The following is a 19182-nucleotide window of genomic DNA, read 5'->3' on the forward strand; positions in this document are numbered from 1 at the left end:
CCTAGCACTTTGGGAGGGTGAGGCAGGCAGATCACCTGAGGTCAGGAGTTTGAAACCAGCCTGGCCAGTATGCTGAAATCCCATCTCTACTAAAAATACAAAATTAGCCAGGCATGGTGGTGCATGTCTGTAATCCCAGCTACTCGGAAGGATGAGGCAGGAGAATCACTTGAACCCAGGAAGTGGAGGTTGCAGTGAGCCGAGATCGCATCATTGCATTCAGCCTGGGTAATAAGAGTGAAACTCCATCTCAAAAAAAAAAAAAAAAAATTATGCAGCTAATAAGCAGCAGAGCTGAGAATTCTTAGCACTCTCAAGCCACAACACTCAATAGGCTTCATGGAAACCAACTTGATTGAATCTCACGAAGGGATCTGCAGCAGGTCCAATCTGCTTTCCTTTAGTTTTTGCTAGATCACCACAGAGCAAGAATACAAATATAACAGTTTCTGATCCTGAAAAAAACCCCAGCTTTGTTTACCATAAAGCTTTGCTATTTGTAAACTAATAAGATTTTAAAGAAGACGGGGATACACATCTTCTACCTCCCTTACCAATGTTTGCTTTTTACTTAGACAACAAAGAGAAAGTAAAAATATCCTGGTTGTATTAAAGGTTGGGGTTAGAATACAAATATGGTTCATCTCAAGTGCAAACGAAAATTAAAATGATCTTACGCAATTTAGAAATGGCAACTGAGATGAGAGCTGGAGAGAGGCCTTTCATGGGAAGGTGAGGAGGGGTTACTTAAGAGTTGTTAAAGGGCAGGGGGGTGCAGGGGGAGGTTCAATGCAATTTTCTTACTTTCTTGATTCCCTAATGCTCCAGTCCTTTGGACTTCTTGGTCTTAAGGCTATCTGAATTACCCAATTAGACAAGTTTCCCATCTTCCACTGATCTTCCTTCACCATCTCTCTACTATTTCTCAACCTCAATTTGTTTCCCACACACTGCCACCTGTGGCTAGTAAGTTGACTAACCATGTAAGTCTACTAACTTAATGGTTATGGATGTTAAATACTGTTAAATTCAGGAAACTGGTAAAGATTAAGTCTACAACTAATGAGTAGCAGAAGTAAGTCTAAACATGGTCCTTGAGATTCCAAAGTCAGTGGTTTCTCTATATATCATGTTGTCTCTAAGGTTCAATTACCATGAATGTATGTCATGGTAAATGCGAAGAAGTCAAACTGACGAAATAATGTCACAGATGAGTTTTCAAAAGGAAGGTAAAATGAGGCAAGAAAGAAAAGACAATGGTAGGGAAAGCAAGGCAAGCATCATACCTATTATTAAAGAAGAGCTCACAACATTTCCAGAAAGGCTTTCTAGGAACTAGCCTCAATTGAGGGCAGCATGAACAAGAACCATTTTCCAGGCCACCGCCTGCACCACCTTCACAGATATTCTCCACCACTCCTTTGAATTATTTTCTAAATCACCCTAATGCCATCTTACACAGCATATTTTTAAAAGTTCTCAGAAATAGGCTCTTACAGTTTTATTTCTTCCTTTAAAAAAAGTTCCCGGTTATCATGTTGTGAGTACTATTTAATCAGAATATACTTGAAAACAACATATTCTTTGTGGGTTTTTAACTCTTGGTAATTAATCCATTGCAGGCAGTATTTTAAAAAATGATGTAGGACAGAGAAACCAGTATGAAATGGGTAGTATCAAAAGCAGCTACTAGATACTGACCATCATTTTAGGAAAGGCAGGCTATTTATCCTGCTATATGCTCCCAGGTAAACTTGTCTTCAATTCCTGTTAAGTCAATTAGGAAAAACCAAACTTGCCATCTCTTTATATTTGCTATAATGTAAAAAATTCTGTTAAGAGACACCAAAACATAGTATGTCTTACCTCCGTGCAACATAATAAAAAATAGGATTCCCAGATTTGGAAGTCCCAGCTTGGTAGAAAATACTTAACGTTTTCAAAGCCTTGAATTCTTCTTTTTCATGTACCTGATGCCTAAAAGAAAAAGAACAGAGTAACTATGAGGGTTTATGTCGTCTACTGAGTATGTAAAAAAAGTCTATAACTGGATAAACAATAAAACACTAAAATGAAAAAATATTTTAAAAGCAACAGGCATTCTAAAGGGTAATTTGGCAACATGCACCAAAAATTTCAAGGTATTACTCTTTGAACCACAAAAGAACTTTTAGGACTATTCTAAGAGAACTATTGGACAAGGATATTAACCATAGGATTGTTTTTACTCATGACGTTTTTGTCCCAGACAGAAGTTTATGATTTTTTAATGAATTCATTTTATCAATCTTTTCTAGTTTATGGATTTTGAATGGATGAAAAAGGCCTTAGCTTTGCTCATGTTTTTTTGATTTATGGGAGCCTATCATAAATGGTATGAAAGTATTTTTCCAGATCATTACTCAGTTGTATCAACACCATTTATTGAAAGTCCATCCTAATCTAGATTTTGAATACCAGTTATATCATATGTTACGTTCCCATATGTATTAAAGCCTGGTTTAATTGTTATATAGTTTGCTCAAGACTCAGTGTGCTTCTTTAACCTCAAGATACACGTCATTCATCAACTCCAGAAAACATCCATCCATTAGCCTTTCAAATATTACTTCTCCCCATTCTCACTGAGCTCAATTTCTAGGGAACACCTACTAGACATATTTTGGACCTTCTCATTCTATCTTCTGCATCTCTTAACCTCTTTCATATTTTCCATTTATCTGTCTGTACTGACTGTATGCTAGGTAATTTGCTTAGAAACTAGCTTCAGCTACAAATTTTATTTTTTTTGAGACGGAATTTCGCTCTTGTTGACCAGGCTGGAGTGCAGTGGCGCAATCTCGGCTCACTGCAACCTCTGCCTCCCGGGTTCAAATGATTCTCCTGCCTTGGCCTCCCAAGTAGCTGGGATTACAAGTGCCCACCACCACGCCCAGCTAATATATATATATATATATATTTTTTTTTTTTTTTTAGTAGAGATGAGGTTTCACCATGTTGGCCAGGCTTGTCTCAAACTCCTGACCTCAGGTGATCCACCCACCTCGGCCTCCCAAAGTGCTGGGATTACAGGCATGAGCCACCACACTTGGCCTAAAGTTTTTAAACTATACATATTTTCTTTTACACCTAGTATTTCTATGAGTCTTATGTCTTGGGAAAGAGATTGCATTAGCTCAGCCCATCATGCTGCTGGTACCAGGTCAGAATTTTAAAAATATTAATGGAAACAACCTAGATATCATTTGATAGGAGAAATAATTATACATGTGCATAGATAAATGACTGGGAGACTATTCAGCAAACGTTAACTGAATTACTTCTGACAGGGAGGATAAACAATTTTTTTTTTTTTTTACTTTCTTCTTTAGATTTCTATATCGAGTAATTTAATAATTTTTTTAATAACTGAAAATATTATAAAGCTACCTTCATTTTTTTTTTTTTTTTAAAGAAAATGGGTCTCCAAGAGCATCAGTGGGAATTCAGAACCAAAATAAGATCTAACATTTATTAAACAGTTTACAAGTACCAGATAGTATGCTAAGTATATTATACATATTGGATCACTTAATCTTCAAAAGCACAAAAGATTGCTTTGTAAGGGAAGGTAGGATCTTAGAAAGAAAGGAGTAATAAAAATAGTTTCCTAGAAAAACGGCTAGGATGTCCTCAGTGATGTCAAATTTAAAAATTGTTTGTTTTGATTCATTCATTTTTATATTTATATTTACTTATATTTCTTTTTACTTATTTCTTTATGCACAGACAAGGTCTCATTTTGTCACCTAGGCTGGAAATGCAGTGGTGCAATCACAGTTCATTGCATCCTCGAGCAATCCTCCCACCTCAGCCTCCCAGGTAGCTGGGACCACAGGTGCACACCACCACACCTGGTTAATACTCTATTATTTGTAGAGATAGAGTCCTGCTATGTTGTCCAGGCTTGTCTTGAACTCCTGGCCTCAAGCAATCCTCCTGCCTTGGCCTCTCAAACTGTTGGGATCACAGGTATTAGCCACCATGCCTGGCCTAAAAATAGTATTATATCTTTGTAGTATATAATTTTCAGTTACGTAATGTGAATATTCTGTATGGAAAATATGCCCTTAATTACACAGGAACAAACATTTGTTGGACTGAGAAACATCTCATAGAGCTAAAAATAAAAGTTAATTTGGAAAGGACATTATATACCCATACATTCTTATGTTTATACATTCTTTCATATATTCATATATTCTTTTAACAGTATCATTGGTTTGGGTTTATGTATACAAAACCATGACCTATATGCAACACAACTAACAACAAGCACTTACAATTCAAGGCATATTACATACAAATCTTTAACTTCTCATCATCAGATTCTGTTTTTTCTGTTTTGGCACATACTATGAACATAACACTCAACTCACAGACACCAAGGAGCATTTATTAAGCATCAAGTCCTGTGAAAGGTACTTTAAAAGATTCAGCAAACTACTCTCATTGTATCATCATAGAGTAAGTGTCTAACAATGAGGATCTTTTGGTTCACAAACTAAATCCCACTAAATGGGATTCAAACAAAAGTCCACAGAAATTTTATAGCAATACTGAAGTATACTATATTTTCTGGACCTTTATCTAAAAGAAGTCAAAACCATTAACCTTTATGAGGGTTCTGAAAAATGTTACAGTGTAGTAGAAAAGTCCTGCACTTAAAACCAAAAGACCTATGAAACAGGTGTGAAATCTTAAGCAAGTCAATTATTCACATTGAGTTGCATCTTCCTTAACTATAATTTGAAAATAATGTTGTCTTCACTCCCTGGTAAGTACTAAATGTGAAAACTTATGATCCGGCCACTGCACTCCAGCCTGGGTGGCAGAGCGAAACTCCGTCTCAAAAAAAAAAAAAGAAAACTTATGAAAGCAAGATGATAAAATATGATTTGTTACTATTGTTATGACAATCAACATATAAAAAACACACCCTATATACATAAATAATATATAGTTGGATCCCCAAACATGGCAATGTGATTATTAAATACATCTTTCCTCATAGTTTTCTATCATATCTAACAAGTGGCCTGGTGGGCAAACTCTGCTTCTCAAACAAAAAGAATGCAATCAACTATTTCAAGGTTGTACTTTACCTAGTCATAAATTCCTCAAACTTTGAACTGGTAAGGTTAAGGCTGGACCAGTGTGTATCTGCCACAGGTTTGTGCTCTGGAGGACCCAGGTACGCAAGAAGTGTTGCCATCTTATCAAAAGGTCGTCTTCCAACAGCTTTATGATCCCTAGATACAGCAAACTACTTAGAAAAAAAATTAGCAGTTCACATTTTGCGCTACACATTTCTTTAACTTGTAACTGGTTGCTTTTCCTTTTACTGTCAGCTGGTGGTCTCTGCTGATTTGTAAACAGCACCAAAAAGACCTCAGGACCATGTTTACTTCAATCCATTAATAACTCATAAAAGACGAAAATGCCCTGTCATTTAAACTCCCATCTCCCAATTGCTTACCCTTAGCTTCACAGTCCACTACTTTTCCCGTGAATATGCTAACCATTTTTATTGGCATTTAAAAATAATTTGAATTCATTTTTCCTTTGTTAGGGACTCTTCATACATAGAAATTTGGTCTCTTTACAAGTTTATATAACTAGATGAGACAGCAAGTAATTTATGATACACAAGAGACTACTAAGATTAATGAAACAATGCCCAAATTAATAATTTCAATTTTTAAGTATTTTCTTTTTTTTTTTTTTTATTTCTGAGATGGAGTTTAGCTCTTGTGGCCCAGGCTGGAGTGCAATGGCACGATCTTGGATCACTGCAACCTCTGCCTCCAGGTTCAAGCGATTTTTCTGCCTCAGCCTCCCAAGTAGCTGGGATTACAGACGCCTGCCACCATGCCTAGCTAATTTTTTTTTTTTTTTTGAGACAGAGTCTCACTCTGTCGCCCAGGCTCGAGTGCAGTTGCCGGATCTCAGCTCACTGCACGCTCCGCCTCCCGGGTTTACGCCATTTTCCTGCCTCAGCCTCCCGAGTAGCTGGGACTATAGGCGCCTGCCACCCCGCCCGGCTAGTTTTTTGTATTTTTTTAGTAGAGACGGGGTTTCACCGTGTTAGCCAGGATGGTCTCGATCTCCTGACCTAGTGATCCGCCAGTCTCGGCCTCCCAAAGTGCTGGGATTACAGGCTTGAGCCACCGCGTCCAGCCCCAGCTAATTTTTGTATTTTTACTAGAGACAGGGTTTCACCATGTTGGCCAGGCTGATCTCGAACTCCTGCCCTCAGGTGATCTGCCTGCCTAGGCCACCCAAAGTGCTGAGATTACAGGCATGAGCCACCATGTCAGGCCGATATTTCCTATACAAAGCTTTATTGCATATACTTAAAGTATCACAAATGAGTTTATCATAGAATTAAAATGCTGACAATATTTTAATTACTGAATTCCTACGAATTAGCTGTTCTTCAGATTCAAATGCCAATGCTAATTTGAACTTCTTTGGGTCTATGACAGTTTGCAAGCCATAAAAACCCAAAGAGTGAATCTGTGATTTCTTAACTTGACAAAAAAATAATAATAATAACCACTGGAACCTAGGTAGGTTTGTTGATTATTTAATATGACTTAACCTTTTGTTTGTATTTTTTTGAAAAAAAGAATCTTTCTCTTTCTAAACCATAATTCTTAGTCCAAGAAGATGCAAAGTAAAAAGCAGTATAATTTTATTAATCTAAATTTAAACGGAGAGTATTCACTATCCCCATGACTGGGAAATCTTACCTGTTGCTGGAAAGATACTGGCCAATTTTCTCCTGATTGTTCCAGAGTAGACGATGTAAAGCAAGCACATTGCCGTCACTGATGAAGGAAAGACTATGATTTACTGCATCACTTGTAGGACAATCAGATGCTATATCAAGAAAAAACCTTCAAAAATGCAAAGTCATTAGAATTTTCAACACCAGATACACCCAGACTTATGTTTGAATTAAATTTATATGAAGTAACTTTGTGAAGTAACTGAGATTACAAATATGGAGGGCTTGTTCCCAAAATGTGACTTGACATCAGACAAAGCAAAAAGGACAAGAAGAAAGTTGGCTTTCCATTTCTGATACATGGATTCAGCTTCAAAGTAGGCTTTGAAGTTAAACAACAACAAAATTGAGATGGATGAAACTTTGGAAAGAGGCTAGTATTTTACAGACAAGGAAACGAAGGTCCAGACAAAAGACTTCCCCAAAGATGCATAGCCTGCCAGAGCCAGGATTAAAACTTTGATCCTTTTAACTTTGTATGGGTACTCAGAGTGCCAGAATATGAATCCTATGCTGACATTTACTCTCTTTCCAACAAGGCTTGTCATTCAGCAATATACCTTTTAAACTCCAGTTTCCCTAACAGAAAAGCAGTCAGTAACAACTACAATGATGATAGACTGGAAGAGAGAGTTGTACAAGCCTAGCTTAGATGACGAGGATCAATTAGATTCATACTGCATGAAAAGCAGAATTCCAGACGTAAATTTACAAAGCACTTTCTTATGAATTATCTCATTTTTTTTCCTCTAAAAACAACTCAGGCAAAGACTTTATTCCCACTTTACAGATAAACCAGTAACTCAGAGAAATACAGTGAAATAACTAGTTATGGAAATCTAGCAGAAAAGTTTTCTACAATCATAAAGTTAAGTTTCTCATAAACAAAATCTTATGTGTTTGCTTTACTTGGTTTAAAGAATAACATTTTAGTTTAGATACACTTCCAAATTTAAGTACCACAAATACTCTAACATCAAAAAAACCTTATTAAACATTGTTATGTATTATTGATACCAATTTGGTTTTAGTTTTAAATAAAAAGAATCCTCCTTCTTCCTTGTCCCCATATTGTACCATCCTCAAATCCTTTATTTAACTAGACATGTCAAAAATCCCTCTTGATTTTCAAATATGAAAATCACTACCAAATTATAAAAAATATTATTTTATTTCATGACTGTCTTTTATAGTAAAATAAAATAAGACAAGTTATGTCTTGACCTAGAGCAGGAAAAGAAAAACATCTACACTGGAACTTCATGTAAAACAGGTACATGGACTTATGTGAAACTGAAAATATTTGATTCAAACAGAGCAACTGAATAAGTGGCAAGTAAATTACCTTCGTGCTGCATCAAAGTTGGTTTTCACAAAATCGTTGAAAGGCCGCATATGTTCTTCTTTTGTGAAGAGAACATGATTGGCGATACTCTGAAGTATCTATACAATAAAACAGGGTTATAAATAATCAGATTATTTATTGTATGAAGTCTATACATTAATATATTCTTTAAAAGCATGAATTTTCTCATTGATATTTCTGCTAGTACTTAAAAATTAATCATTCCTCATTCTATAACTTATTTTAGGTAGTGTTTCTATCCTTCCCAAATATAATTATTATATTTACATGTAAAAATACATATTAAAAATGTTCAATACCTTTTTAAAAAAATCCTATAGTCTACACTCTAGTCTGTTTCAGAATGTCTAGAATGATTATGCAAAAAATGATCTTCATAACACAAGACATCTGCTGTAACAACATGTTTTCTCATGAAAATAAGGTCCATCAGGTACCTAATGAATTCCTTTGTAATATAAACAAAATAAAACAAAAACACATAACTGAAAACCATAGGGTATTTCAAATACAAATGTAAGAGGAAGTACTATAAGAAAAGCTGAAAATTTAGTTGCAAAGGGAATTTAAGATAGCTAGATTATCAAAATATTTCACCTTTGACATTAACTTCAAGCCCCTTTCGATTCTAGGTGGTGGCTTTTTATCTAAAATCCCTGCTTCATACGGTGAGACAATGGCAGGATTGATAAATCTGAGGAACATGGCACTTCCTACTGCGCCGATGCTGTTCTGAGGGAAACGCTGGCTAACCACCTAAAAACAAGGAGTTGAGAATTGAGTATAAGGTTTGAATTAAAATAAGGACATGAAAACAAAGAGTTCAAAGGTAAAACTTCGCACAAAAACTCTGAATCAATCAGTCCTCATGAATGACATATTTCTATTTTTTTCTTCTCCCAAAACATGAGAAAATAAAGTTTCCTCTCAATTCTAGTCTTGTGTCATATTAAAGTACAATTAAGCTATCTCAGAGGAAAGAAAAACCTCATGGATGAGATGGGTAGAAGAAACCTGAAAAAAAATCTTCACTGTATCATCACTTGTACCACAAGTTTGATGAGTAATGAAAGCAGACCAAATTTTCACACAAAGATGATAATAATTTACTAAGATTAACAGACATGAAAGTGTGGTCAACTTTATAAGGTGAAACTAAATTTTCAACAGCACACCCCCAAAACATCCTATACCTGATAGTACATGTTTACATTTTGTTGTGTACCAGTTACAACTGAATTTAAGAAAAAAATGCTAGCCATATACAAAACAAAATCTTAGATTCCTGAGGGAAAAAAAAAAAAACTTACTTACAAGTAATGTTACTGCCAGTTCCTTTTCTTCATAGCTTCCTTTATAATATAAAAACCTACCTATTATTTAAACCATGGAGGGATGGGAATTCTTGGGGACCTAAAAGAAAAAAGGATCTCACCAGAAGAGAGAATCCCTATATCTACCTCAATTTATAATTCTGTCAAATAAAAATAATTTAAGAACTCAAGAAATGGTTGTCCAGCCTGAAAAGCAATGTGAACTCAATATTAAAAATGGGTTATTTTCCCTTTATAAAACATTCTACATTAAGATAAAATAAAAGGTACCTTAGCTTGGGAAGAGTGCTATAAAACTGGTTCAGCTCCCATCCCTTCCCAGTGTCCCCTACTTTGAATCATGTTATAGATGAAAATTATATTTTGCAATTTACATTTTTTATATATACTACATATGTTTATTTTTAAAGAACACAATGTAACATTTTAATCTCTACAGCTATTTTTGCTTAGTGTGGCTAACTGCTGTTTAAAGTAGCAGTGACTACGAAACTGTAGCATTCCACTCAATAATCTGCGATTCCAAGGATAAACCCTCATTTCAAAGGATATTGGTCGGGGGGAGGGGGTCCCAGATTTACATGCAGAATATTATGTAGCTATTTTTTTCACAATGCCTCAATAAATATTTCCTGTCATAAGTTATGATAGGAAATTATGACATAAATTATGACAGGCTGACTCCAGATTAACTCTGGAAAGAATCGGGATTATTTCCCTTCACCCTGTTCAATGCAGTGCTTTAAGCAGTCCACATTTTAAATGCGTTATCACTGCTTATAATCTCAAAATAGCTTTCTATAATCTCTAATAGGAAGTTAAAAACTAGATTTTAGAGAAAAAAATATTTGTAAGAGGTGATAAAAAGAGGTCAGTTGTAACTAATATAGTCCCACCTTCAGTTACACTACACGTAGTTCAGGAAGCTTTCTTTATGTTACAGTGTTTATTGCATGAAGAACAACCTTAACTCCTAAATGAGCGGAAACTGGTGAAGGTGACTAAATATAGCTGCTTTATTAGAATGGCTTTAAAACCTAAATACCATTTATTTTTAGCTCAAATATATAAATTTAGAATTAGACACAGAAGTTTTAGCTGAAACTATAGAAAGATGTAAAATTAAGAAAAAATTCGAGTGCTTCAACTATTTCAGTACGGTGTTCAACCTTCTGGGGATGAGGAACCTCTCTGAAATCTGATCAAGGTTAGAAAAATGAATGTAGGCATTCACACACACAAAATTCTTCACATAATTTTAGAATATTCAGAGATCATCATTGCTACTGAGTGGTTCTTCTAAAACTCCCAAATTTTAATCTTAGACAACTCTCTGGCTGGGCGTGGTGGCTCACACCTGTAATCCCAGCACTCTGGGAGGCCGAGGCAGACAGATCACTTGAGGCTAGGAGTTCAAAACCAGCCTGGCCAACATGGCGAAACTCCATCTCTACTAAAAATACAAGAAGTAGCTGGACATGGTGGCGCACATCTGTAATCCCAACTACTTGGGAGGCTGAGGCAGGAAAATCGCTTGAACCCAGGAGGTGGAGGTTGCAGTGAGCCATTGTGCCACTGCACTCCAGCCTGGGTGATACAGAGACACTCTGTCTCAAAAATAAATAAATAAATAAATAAAGGCAGACAAAACAAACCTGTAACATTTTAAAGCCCTTAAGGAGTGAGTTGGCAGGAGGGAAAAGGATTATAAATTGCTTTATAATTATTTTAAAATAGATTATTTTAAAAGAATTAGCATCTAATAAGTTTAACCCATTAAAATTCTAAAACGGTTTTTTAAAAACTAAAAGCCATAGTTTAATTTTCAAAGAACCAGTTAGTTTATAAAATGTTAACCTGCTGTGAAACACATAGAGAGCTTTCAGAATACTGTTTCATTTTTTACGCTAGTAAAATGAAGCACTGGGAGTGGAGAAGGAACAAGGAAATTTGTAATGGTTATCATCAATTAGACAAAATACTTTTTTGGAAGTAGCTATTTACTGGTTTTCTCTAGGACAAAGAAGTTTTAAAGTGTGACTCATATTTACACCTGATTTATACTTAAAGGTACTCAGCATCAGAATTCAATGAAAAACTAAGTGATTTCCCAAAAGAATATTGTAAAATTTACGAAAAGTACCACAGTTTTACCATCTTCCACATCTTTAAAAATAATTCATGTCAAAACCCAAAATATCCACACCTCAGGAACACATACTGTTTCATGTATCATATAAATATGTATCACACTGATGGCAGAATCAATATAATTTTGGAACTAAAAACTGATTTTAAAAATCAATAAAAATGCTATGTAACAAGTTTCATATAAGTTATAAGTATATATAACTTATATAAACAAGTTATAAGTTTATATAAGTCAACTTATAAAAGGACTGTTTTTTTTTCATTCAACACTAATTGACACCAGTGCAATTTTACCTCATAATACATACATGCTCTATTGGTTTTTTAATTCATAAAAATCTAATTTGGATCCAAAAGACATTCTGCATAAAAGGTCAAAGTTGGGCCAGTCTGTGTGTTGAGACTCGTTATCAGCCAAATGTCCCCTTTCTTCCCTTGGTAAAAGCTGACTGCACAATGTGAATGAATGCAGTCACAAACTACACTTCAGCAAGAGCGTTACTACCCATATATGCTTAGTTACTGCATTCTCCCTGAGTTAGGCAGACAGTTAACTTTCAAAGTAAACCTCATTATATACTATATGTTTGCGAATAAACAGTTATCTGTAATGTGACTACACAGCTATATGCTAGAAGCCACACCTCTCTATATTTTACATATTCCATCCATGATACATACACCCAAAAAGAAAGTCAGCTCTTAAAGATCACTAGATTTTGTTAAAGCACACAACTCCATAAAACAACATTTTAAATTTATGAGTATACTGTCTTCATACTTTGGAATGTACTCTAAAATATCTCAAATTACCAATTAGATTTCCCTTGTTTCCATGAGGAGCTCATATTACCTGTACTAAGAAATACATTCCAAAACTTAGTATTACTCAGAAATTAAAAAAAATTTTTTGAAAACAACTCTAGTAGAAAAAACATTTCAAGAAACAATTTTAAACAAAATCTTAATAAATAAAGCAGTGTTAGGAAGGCTAGAAAACATGCTTTAGAGAAACACAGAAAGCCTGAATTTTAATTATGTGATACACTACAAAATGGCATTAGTATAACACTGAACAAGAGTGTTAGAAGCAGCAAATTAATTTCAACGATGATGGTGTACATTATGTTAAACTCACATATACTGATAATTAGAAGTCTGAAGCATTAGAAACGTCTTTATAATCCTATCAATTTGATCATAGCTAGTCAAATTTACTTAATATACTCAAAAATAAAATCTTCAATGGATACAACAAAAGTATGTCTATAAATTTAAATTTTGATTTGAATTTTTAAAAATCTATATTTAACACTTAGACAATTTATATGTAAAGCTTAGAAACATATGTAAAGCTTTTTCTTTTTCTTTTTTTGTGAGACAGGGTCTTACTCTGTCACTCATGGTAGAATACAGTGGTATAATCACGGCTTACTGCAGCCTCAACCACCTGGGCTCAAGCAATCCTCCTGCCTCAGCCTCCCGAGTAGCTGGGACTACAGGAGTACACCACCACGCTTGGCTAATTAAAAAAAAAAAAAAAAATTATTTGTAGAGATGACTTGCTATGTTGCCCAAGCTGGTCTTGAACTCCTGGGCTCAAGAGATCCTCCCACCTTGGTCTCCCAAAGTGCTGGGATGACAGGTATGAGCCACTGTGCCCCGCCATAAAGCTTTATTATATGTAAAGTTTAGACAAGGAATGAAAGATGAAACCAGATGAACACTGTATTCTAAATTACACCCTTTTAAGAAAACTACCTACTTGACTCCTAAAAGTTTTCTTTACATCTTACTCTACTATCATTTGGATTATATGAACAAAGACAGGGCTCAGCCTGATAAGTCACTCTGACAAATAATGGCAAATGTTAAATGAATGCATGTTATATTTTGTACAAATTCCATTCACTGGAAGAAAATAATTATGACTCTCATAATTTTCTTCCTTTTAAATAAATCAGGCCAAGTTCATAGAAGCAGAGAGTATATTCACATTATGTTTGCAGAATGATGTGTTTTTCTACACATATGAACTCAGTTTTCTTTTATCTCAAAAATACTATCTTATCATTTACCTCCTTTTTTTTTTTTGAGGTAAAAGTAGTTTTACCATTAAAATTTCTAGGAAACTATGCACAAATATCTAAATTATGCCTGAGACTGCCTAGATAAAAATATGAAGAGTAAAAAAATAAAATTTAGCAACTTTTAGGTAAGATTTAGAAAGTGACACTTTCCCACCATATACTTCTAACAATTAAGAAACACTGTCATCTCTGGGAAAAGAAACCACTCACATTACCTTCAAACAAGAAGCAAGAATGAAGAGAGTCAGCGTTTCCTAAGGCCTTGAAATTAAGTTTCTTTGCATTCATTTATAATTTAAAAAGTAACAATAATAAAATTAGACCAAGGATATCCAATGCAACAAATGCCCACAAATTGCCTTTGGGATAAATCAAACCAAAGGAACACAGAGAATGTTTCAATGTAACTTAATTCCAGGGTTAATTGAAATGAAAGCTATTTTGTGCCAGAATTAGTAGAATGATTTTACAGTGAAGGTCAAATAGGCTGAAGTGAAGATATTCTTAACAAACAGCAAAAGATTTTTGTTTTGCTTTGAAAGAAACAGCTAATAAAAAGTTCTCCAAACTTACTGATTTTTTGTTTTCCTTTTTTTCTTTTACTGTAGCTTTATTCAGTAGGGAGTGGCAAGTTGCCTACAGAACAGAGATGAGCACAAACAAGTCACAGCACCGACTACATACAGCAACAAAAACAATGTTGGCTTGTACATAAAATTACACCATAAAATGTAACACAAATGGAATCAACAAAAAATTAGAAATCAACTGAATTTTGAGGAATGAATTTTAATTCTGGATTTTAATTTTTATTACATTTTTAAGCCAAGCACTAAAACAGCAAGAAATGTTGAGACCCAATCATGTCTACTATTTCTGGCTATGAATCACAGAAAAACTCTCCCGAAGTGAATTTGAGGATATTAAATATTTACATTTTGGTTAATTCCTAGCTTTTGAGAAATTTAATATAAAATACCCATTACAAGTAGATCACACACTAAAAACATTTGTGTCTACATTATTTTTTCTTGATATGTAAAATTCTTCTCTGTGTATCCTTCAATTGACTTTAAGTTCTTTTTCCAACACCTGGCATTTAATTAAGATCTTATTGAATAAAGAAATAAAAATTATATGGATAAACATAAAAATGCACTTTAGAAACTGAATTAAAGACTTCTCTCTCCCTAAAAAAGATTACTCTTATCATTTCACATATTTTTCAATGTTTGCAGGCTACTTCCTGAAATGGTTCTAATCAGAGGAGGTTAAAAGCTCTGCAACATTTGGGAGAAGAAGGTTATCAGCTCAACTAGTAAGAAGCATTAATATTATTAAAGTGAAGAAACTGCAGAGAAAATTACAGAACAAAACTGTAGGCCTGCTTAAAACTTCACATATTACAGTTGACCATTGATCAAAATATCTCAAAAAAAAAAAAAAGCCACCTAAAAAATCCCAGAACTCCAGACACATATTGGCTTCATCTCTCAGAGCTCTTTCTAGACCAAAGAATTCTTTCAAAATTAAAACACTCTTGATAGGACTAGCCTAGGCAGAATAATTACTTTAAAAATATTTCAAAAACCATGTCAGAATTATTTAATCCACAAATAGATGGCATCTTATTTTGGAATTCTGGGCATCCAACACCATAACCCATAACTTGGGCTTTAAGTTAGTTAGACATCCATTCATCCACCCACCCATTCATCCATCCAAGCAGTTACTGTGCACCTAAATGTCAAATGCCATTCTAGGCATTGGGAAATAGCAGTAAAACAAGAAGACACAGCCCCTTAGCTCATCGAGCTTTGTTTCAAACTTTAGACTATATACGAATGTATTAGTAACCATGGTATATAACTGTCATTTACAGCCTTAAAAATTTGTGTAAACTACTTCAGTTTGGAGAAGGAGATTTACTGAAAAAAGGTGAGATTTATTTAGAATCATAAATTAGTTCTTAGCATTCTCTCACCATAAGAGAATATGCACTCTGGGAATTATTTTATCTTTATTCTAAAACCATCAGAAGTGAAAACAACACATGAGAAAATGATTTAATTATAAATCTGACACATGTTCACAGTTGGCTATTCTTATATAACCTTAATCCAGTCAACTAAGGAAGGAAGGTATATAAAGTAATACAGCTGATTAAAGCATGATTTTAAAAGGCTTAAAGGCCAAGATATGAACTCAAAAAAGGGGCTAAAGTCCAGAGAAGTTTATTAGCTAGCAATATACTCACTTCCCTTACAACATTTCCCCAGTAGGTCCCAAAGCAGGAGCCAAGGGACTACTATCCCTCCAGGCAGAACACAGAAGAGCAGGAAGGTACACTTGTGCTACTGCCAAAGGCAAAGGGGCAAGAAGTCAGAAGAGGGAAGACAAATAAAAATAAAAGAGCAAATGAAAAGGAAAAAAACTAGGTTTGGGGAGCAGACTCAATAAAATACTATCTTGAGACCAAAGCTTTTTTTCCTATCTTTCTTTCTTTCTTTTTTTTTTTTTTTTTGAGACGGAGTCTCGCTTTGTCGCCCAGGCCGGAGTGCAGTGGCCGGATCTCAGCTCACTGCAAGCTCCACCTCCTGCAAGCTCCACCTCCTGGGTTACGCCATTCTCCTGCCTCAGCCTCCCAAGTAGCTGGGACTACAGGTGCCCGCCACCTTGCCCGGCAAGTTTTTTGTATTTTTTAGTAGAGACGGGGTTTCACCGTGTTAGCCAGGATGGTCTCGATCTCCTGACCTCGTGATACGCCCGTCTCAGCCTCCCAAAGTGCTGGGATTACAGGCTTGAGCCACCGTGCCCAGCCCTATCTTTCTTTCTAATCAGTAAATGTAACATTCCCTGTTACCAATTACTAATTAAAAAACAAAGCCTTATTTAATAACAACACAGCATACTGTCTCTGCTCTTCAACAATGCTTTTACCCAATACTCAAACAATGCACTGATACCACATTTAATTCATGTTTTTAAAGATAATAATTTTATGGGAAATTTTAACATAATAATCTAGGTTTGTTATTAATATAGGATATTTTATTGTGAAGTGCTCTAAAAAGCATAACATACTGTTTAATAATCACCACATACAGTGTTTAATAATCTATTTTCTATTTTCACTATTTTCCTCCTTTCTCAGCTATGAAAGCTGGCAAGAATCTTGTTTACTTAGGTGGGAGGGATGGGGAAATTTATTTCTTCATTAAATATTTCTTAAGTACTAAATAAGTGCTAAGACCTGTTCCTTTTACATTATCAGAATCATGGTCTGCAAATGGTCTCCAAGTTTGCTGATGATACAAAAAGGTTTTTCTTTTAGGATGACAACCACATGAAGAAATTCTACTACAATCTCCTAGACCATGTAATCATGTAGTCAGTCCCCATTCACTTTTAACCAGCTAAAGTCAAAGCCACTGTCATTTTAGAAACCCACTTGCTCTCTGACACCAGTTACTACAAGGCCAACCAAGAAGTCAACCCAGACTATTTTTTAATGTGCTATTTCCCGTCTGCCTAGTTTCATCAATAGAACAATTACTAAATAAAATTTAAAGAGAAACCTGAATACAGCCCAAACTTAAGAGAAGATATTCACTGTATTAAGTTTCATATTATAACTAAACCACCCTTTAGAGTCAGATTTAACTAGCTGAAAAAATTATGTAGGATTTTCCTAAGTTTCCTTGAGTCTTTTTGTAAAGACAGAAAAGTCATGATAAATTAAGAGAGACAATGTTAAGTATGTTTTATCATCTATGTATACTGTGAAAAGCTTTTTTACAGATAGAATAGATACATCTTTAAAAACAGCAATGGGGAAAAAATTCACATAGAGCAGCCTCAAACAGCTTTTAAAATGGTGACTTCAATGATGCTGTTAATGTCTCTAAGCAACTGAAGCCGTGCGCTAAAAAAAGCAAACGGCTGCGATGACTCTGCAAAGAGAGAGACACAAAGACATGGGTTTTGATAACTGTGTATTTCCCTTATACCCGCCCCTACCCCAAATTCCAGACCCATTAATGTTTCTTCCAGAATCATAGTTTCCAAAAGGCTAACGTGCATTTGCAGGATCTCCCTTGGAATAAATAACTCCTAAAACTGCAATGTGCAATTCAAAAACACAGTAGAAGGCATAAAAGAACACAGACCTAATTCCCTCAAAAAGAAGGCCATGACTATGGCTATCTTCTGAATTCAGATGTATTACTTGCAGTGCTAATGTTAGAAAGTCTAATAATTTGGTCTGAATGATGATGATGCAATATCTCTTTTAAGAAACATGCTACATAAAATAAACAGAACAATCAGTCTATCCTGGGAAAACCTGACACAAACTAATTATACATTAATGAATAAATCAAAATCACAGATGATCAAGCAATTCACAAGGCAAAAAAAGCGAGGAGGAGACCCGCCTTAAGTGTGAAACACCCTGTAAATAATTTAGGTTAATAGACGATAACAACAAAAATCCATAATATGTTCATTTCAGTCACACCCATCACATCCAATGGATTCACTGCATTTTAAACTTGCTCCCAATGCAAGGAAGATTTAGTATTTTAAAGTCTTCTCTTACTTCAAACTGTTGCCTAAGTAATATTTAAGTTTTTTCAAAGACAATTCCAACAACAATTCTCAACGTGTTATTCATCCAAACTCACTCAGTATTATAGTTAACCACACACCATCAGCAGCTAGATCCTTCTTTGATAAAGCATTCTTCATAATTTAACTTTAGATTAATAATGGTAATCTCTAACTGTAAGCATACCTGATATAAACAGTGGCACACACTTCGAAGTTGAGGGGGGAATTCTGAGGAGGAACTGATGATGGCATGGAAGAACTTTTCAGTCATCTGAAGGAGGTTCCGCTGGTTTTCCTCAAGGCTCTCTGATGGTTCTAACCTACAAAAAAATAAAAACCCTAATACTTTTGTTTCAAACAAATAACAAAAATCACTCCTTAAAGGAGACTCTTTTAGAGACATTAAGCCAAATGGTGTGGACTTCGCTGGAATCTTTAAACAACCAACTATAAAAAAGATAATTTTGACAGGGCACAGTGGCTTACACCTGCAATCCCAGCACTTTGGGAGGCCAAGGCTGGCAGATCGTTTGAGGTCAGGAGTTCAAGACCAGCCTGGCCAACATGGTGAAACCCCATCTCTACTAAAAATACAAAAATTAGTCAGGCGCCTGCAATCCCAGCTACTCAGGAGGCTGAGGCAGGAGAATCGCTTGAACCTGGGAGGTGGAGGCTGCAGTGAGCCAAGACTGCACCACTGCACTCCAGCTTGGATGAGAGAGCAAGACTGCATCTCAAAAATAAAAATAAAAATAAAAAAAAGACGACTTTGAGATAACTGAAAAACATTTAACAGAA

General features: G+C 35.1%; 1 protein-coding gene across 1 annotated transcript in view; it reads right to left on the minus strand.

Annotated features, from left to right (window-relative positions):
* NF1 (neurofibromin 1) overlaps positions 1-19182 on the minus strand; it is a 294673-nt gene that overhangs the window by 114097 nt on the left and 161394 nt on the right. Inside the window, 7 exon segments of the mRNA XM_033184286.1 lie at positions 1867-1977; positions 5145-5291; positions 6795-6941; positions 8178-8275; positions 8796-8954; positions 14347-14409; positions 18569-18704. Of these exon segments, the coding sequence (XP_033040177.1) occupies positions 1867-1977; positions 5145-5291; positions 6795-6941; positions 8178-8275; positions 8796-8954; positions 14347-14409; positions 18569-18704 (861 nt within the window).

Source organism: Trachypithecus francoisi, unplaced genomic scaffold, assembly GCF_009764315.1.
Source record: "Trachypithecus francoisi isolate TF-2019V2 unplaced genomic scaffold, Tfra_2.0 Lachesis_group20, whole genome shotgun sequence".
In the NCBI taxonomy this organism is placed as follows: Eukaryota; Metazoa; Chordata; class Mammalia; order Primates; family Cercopithecidae; genus Trachypithecus; species Trachypithecus francoisi.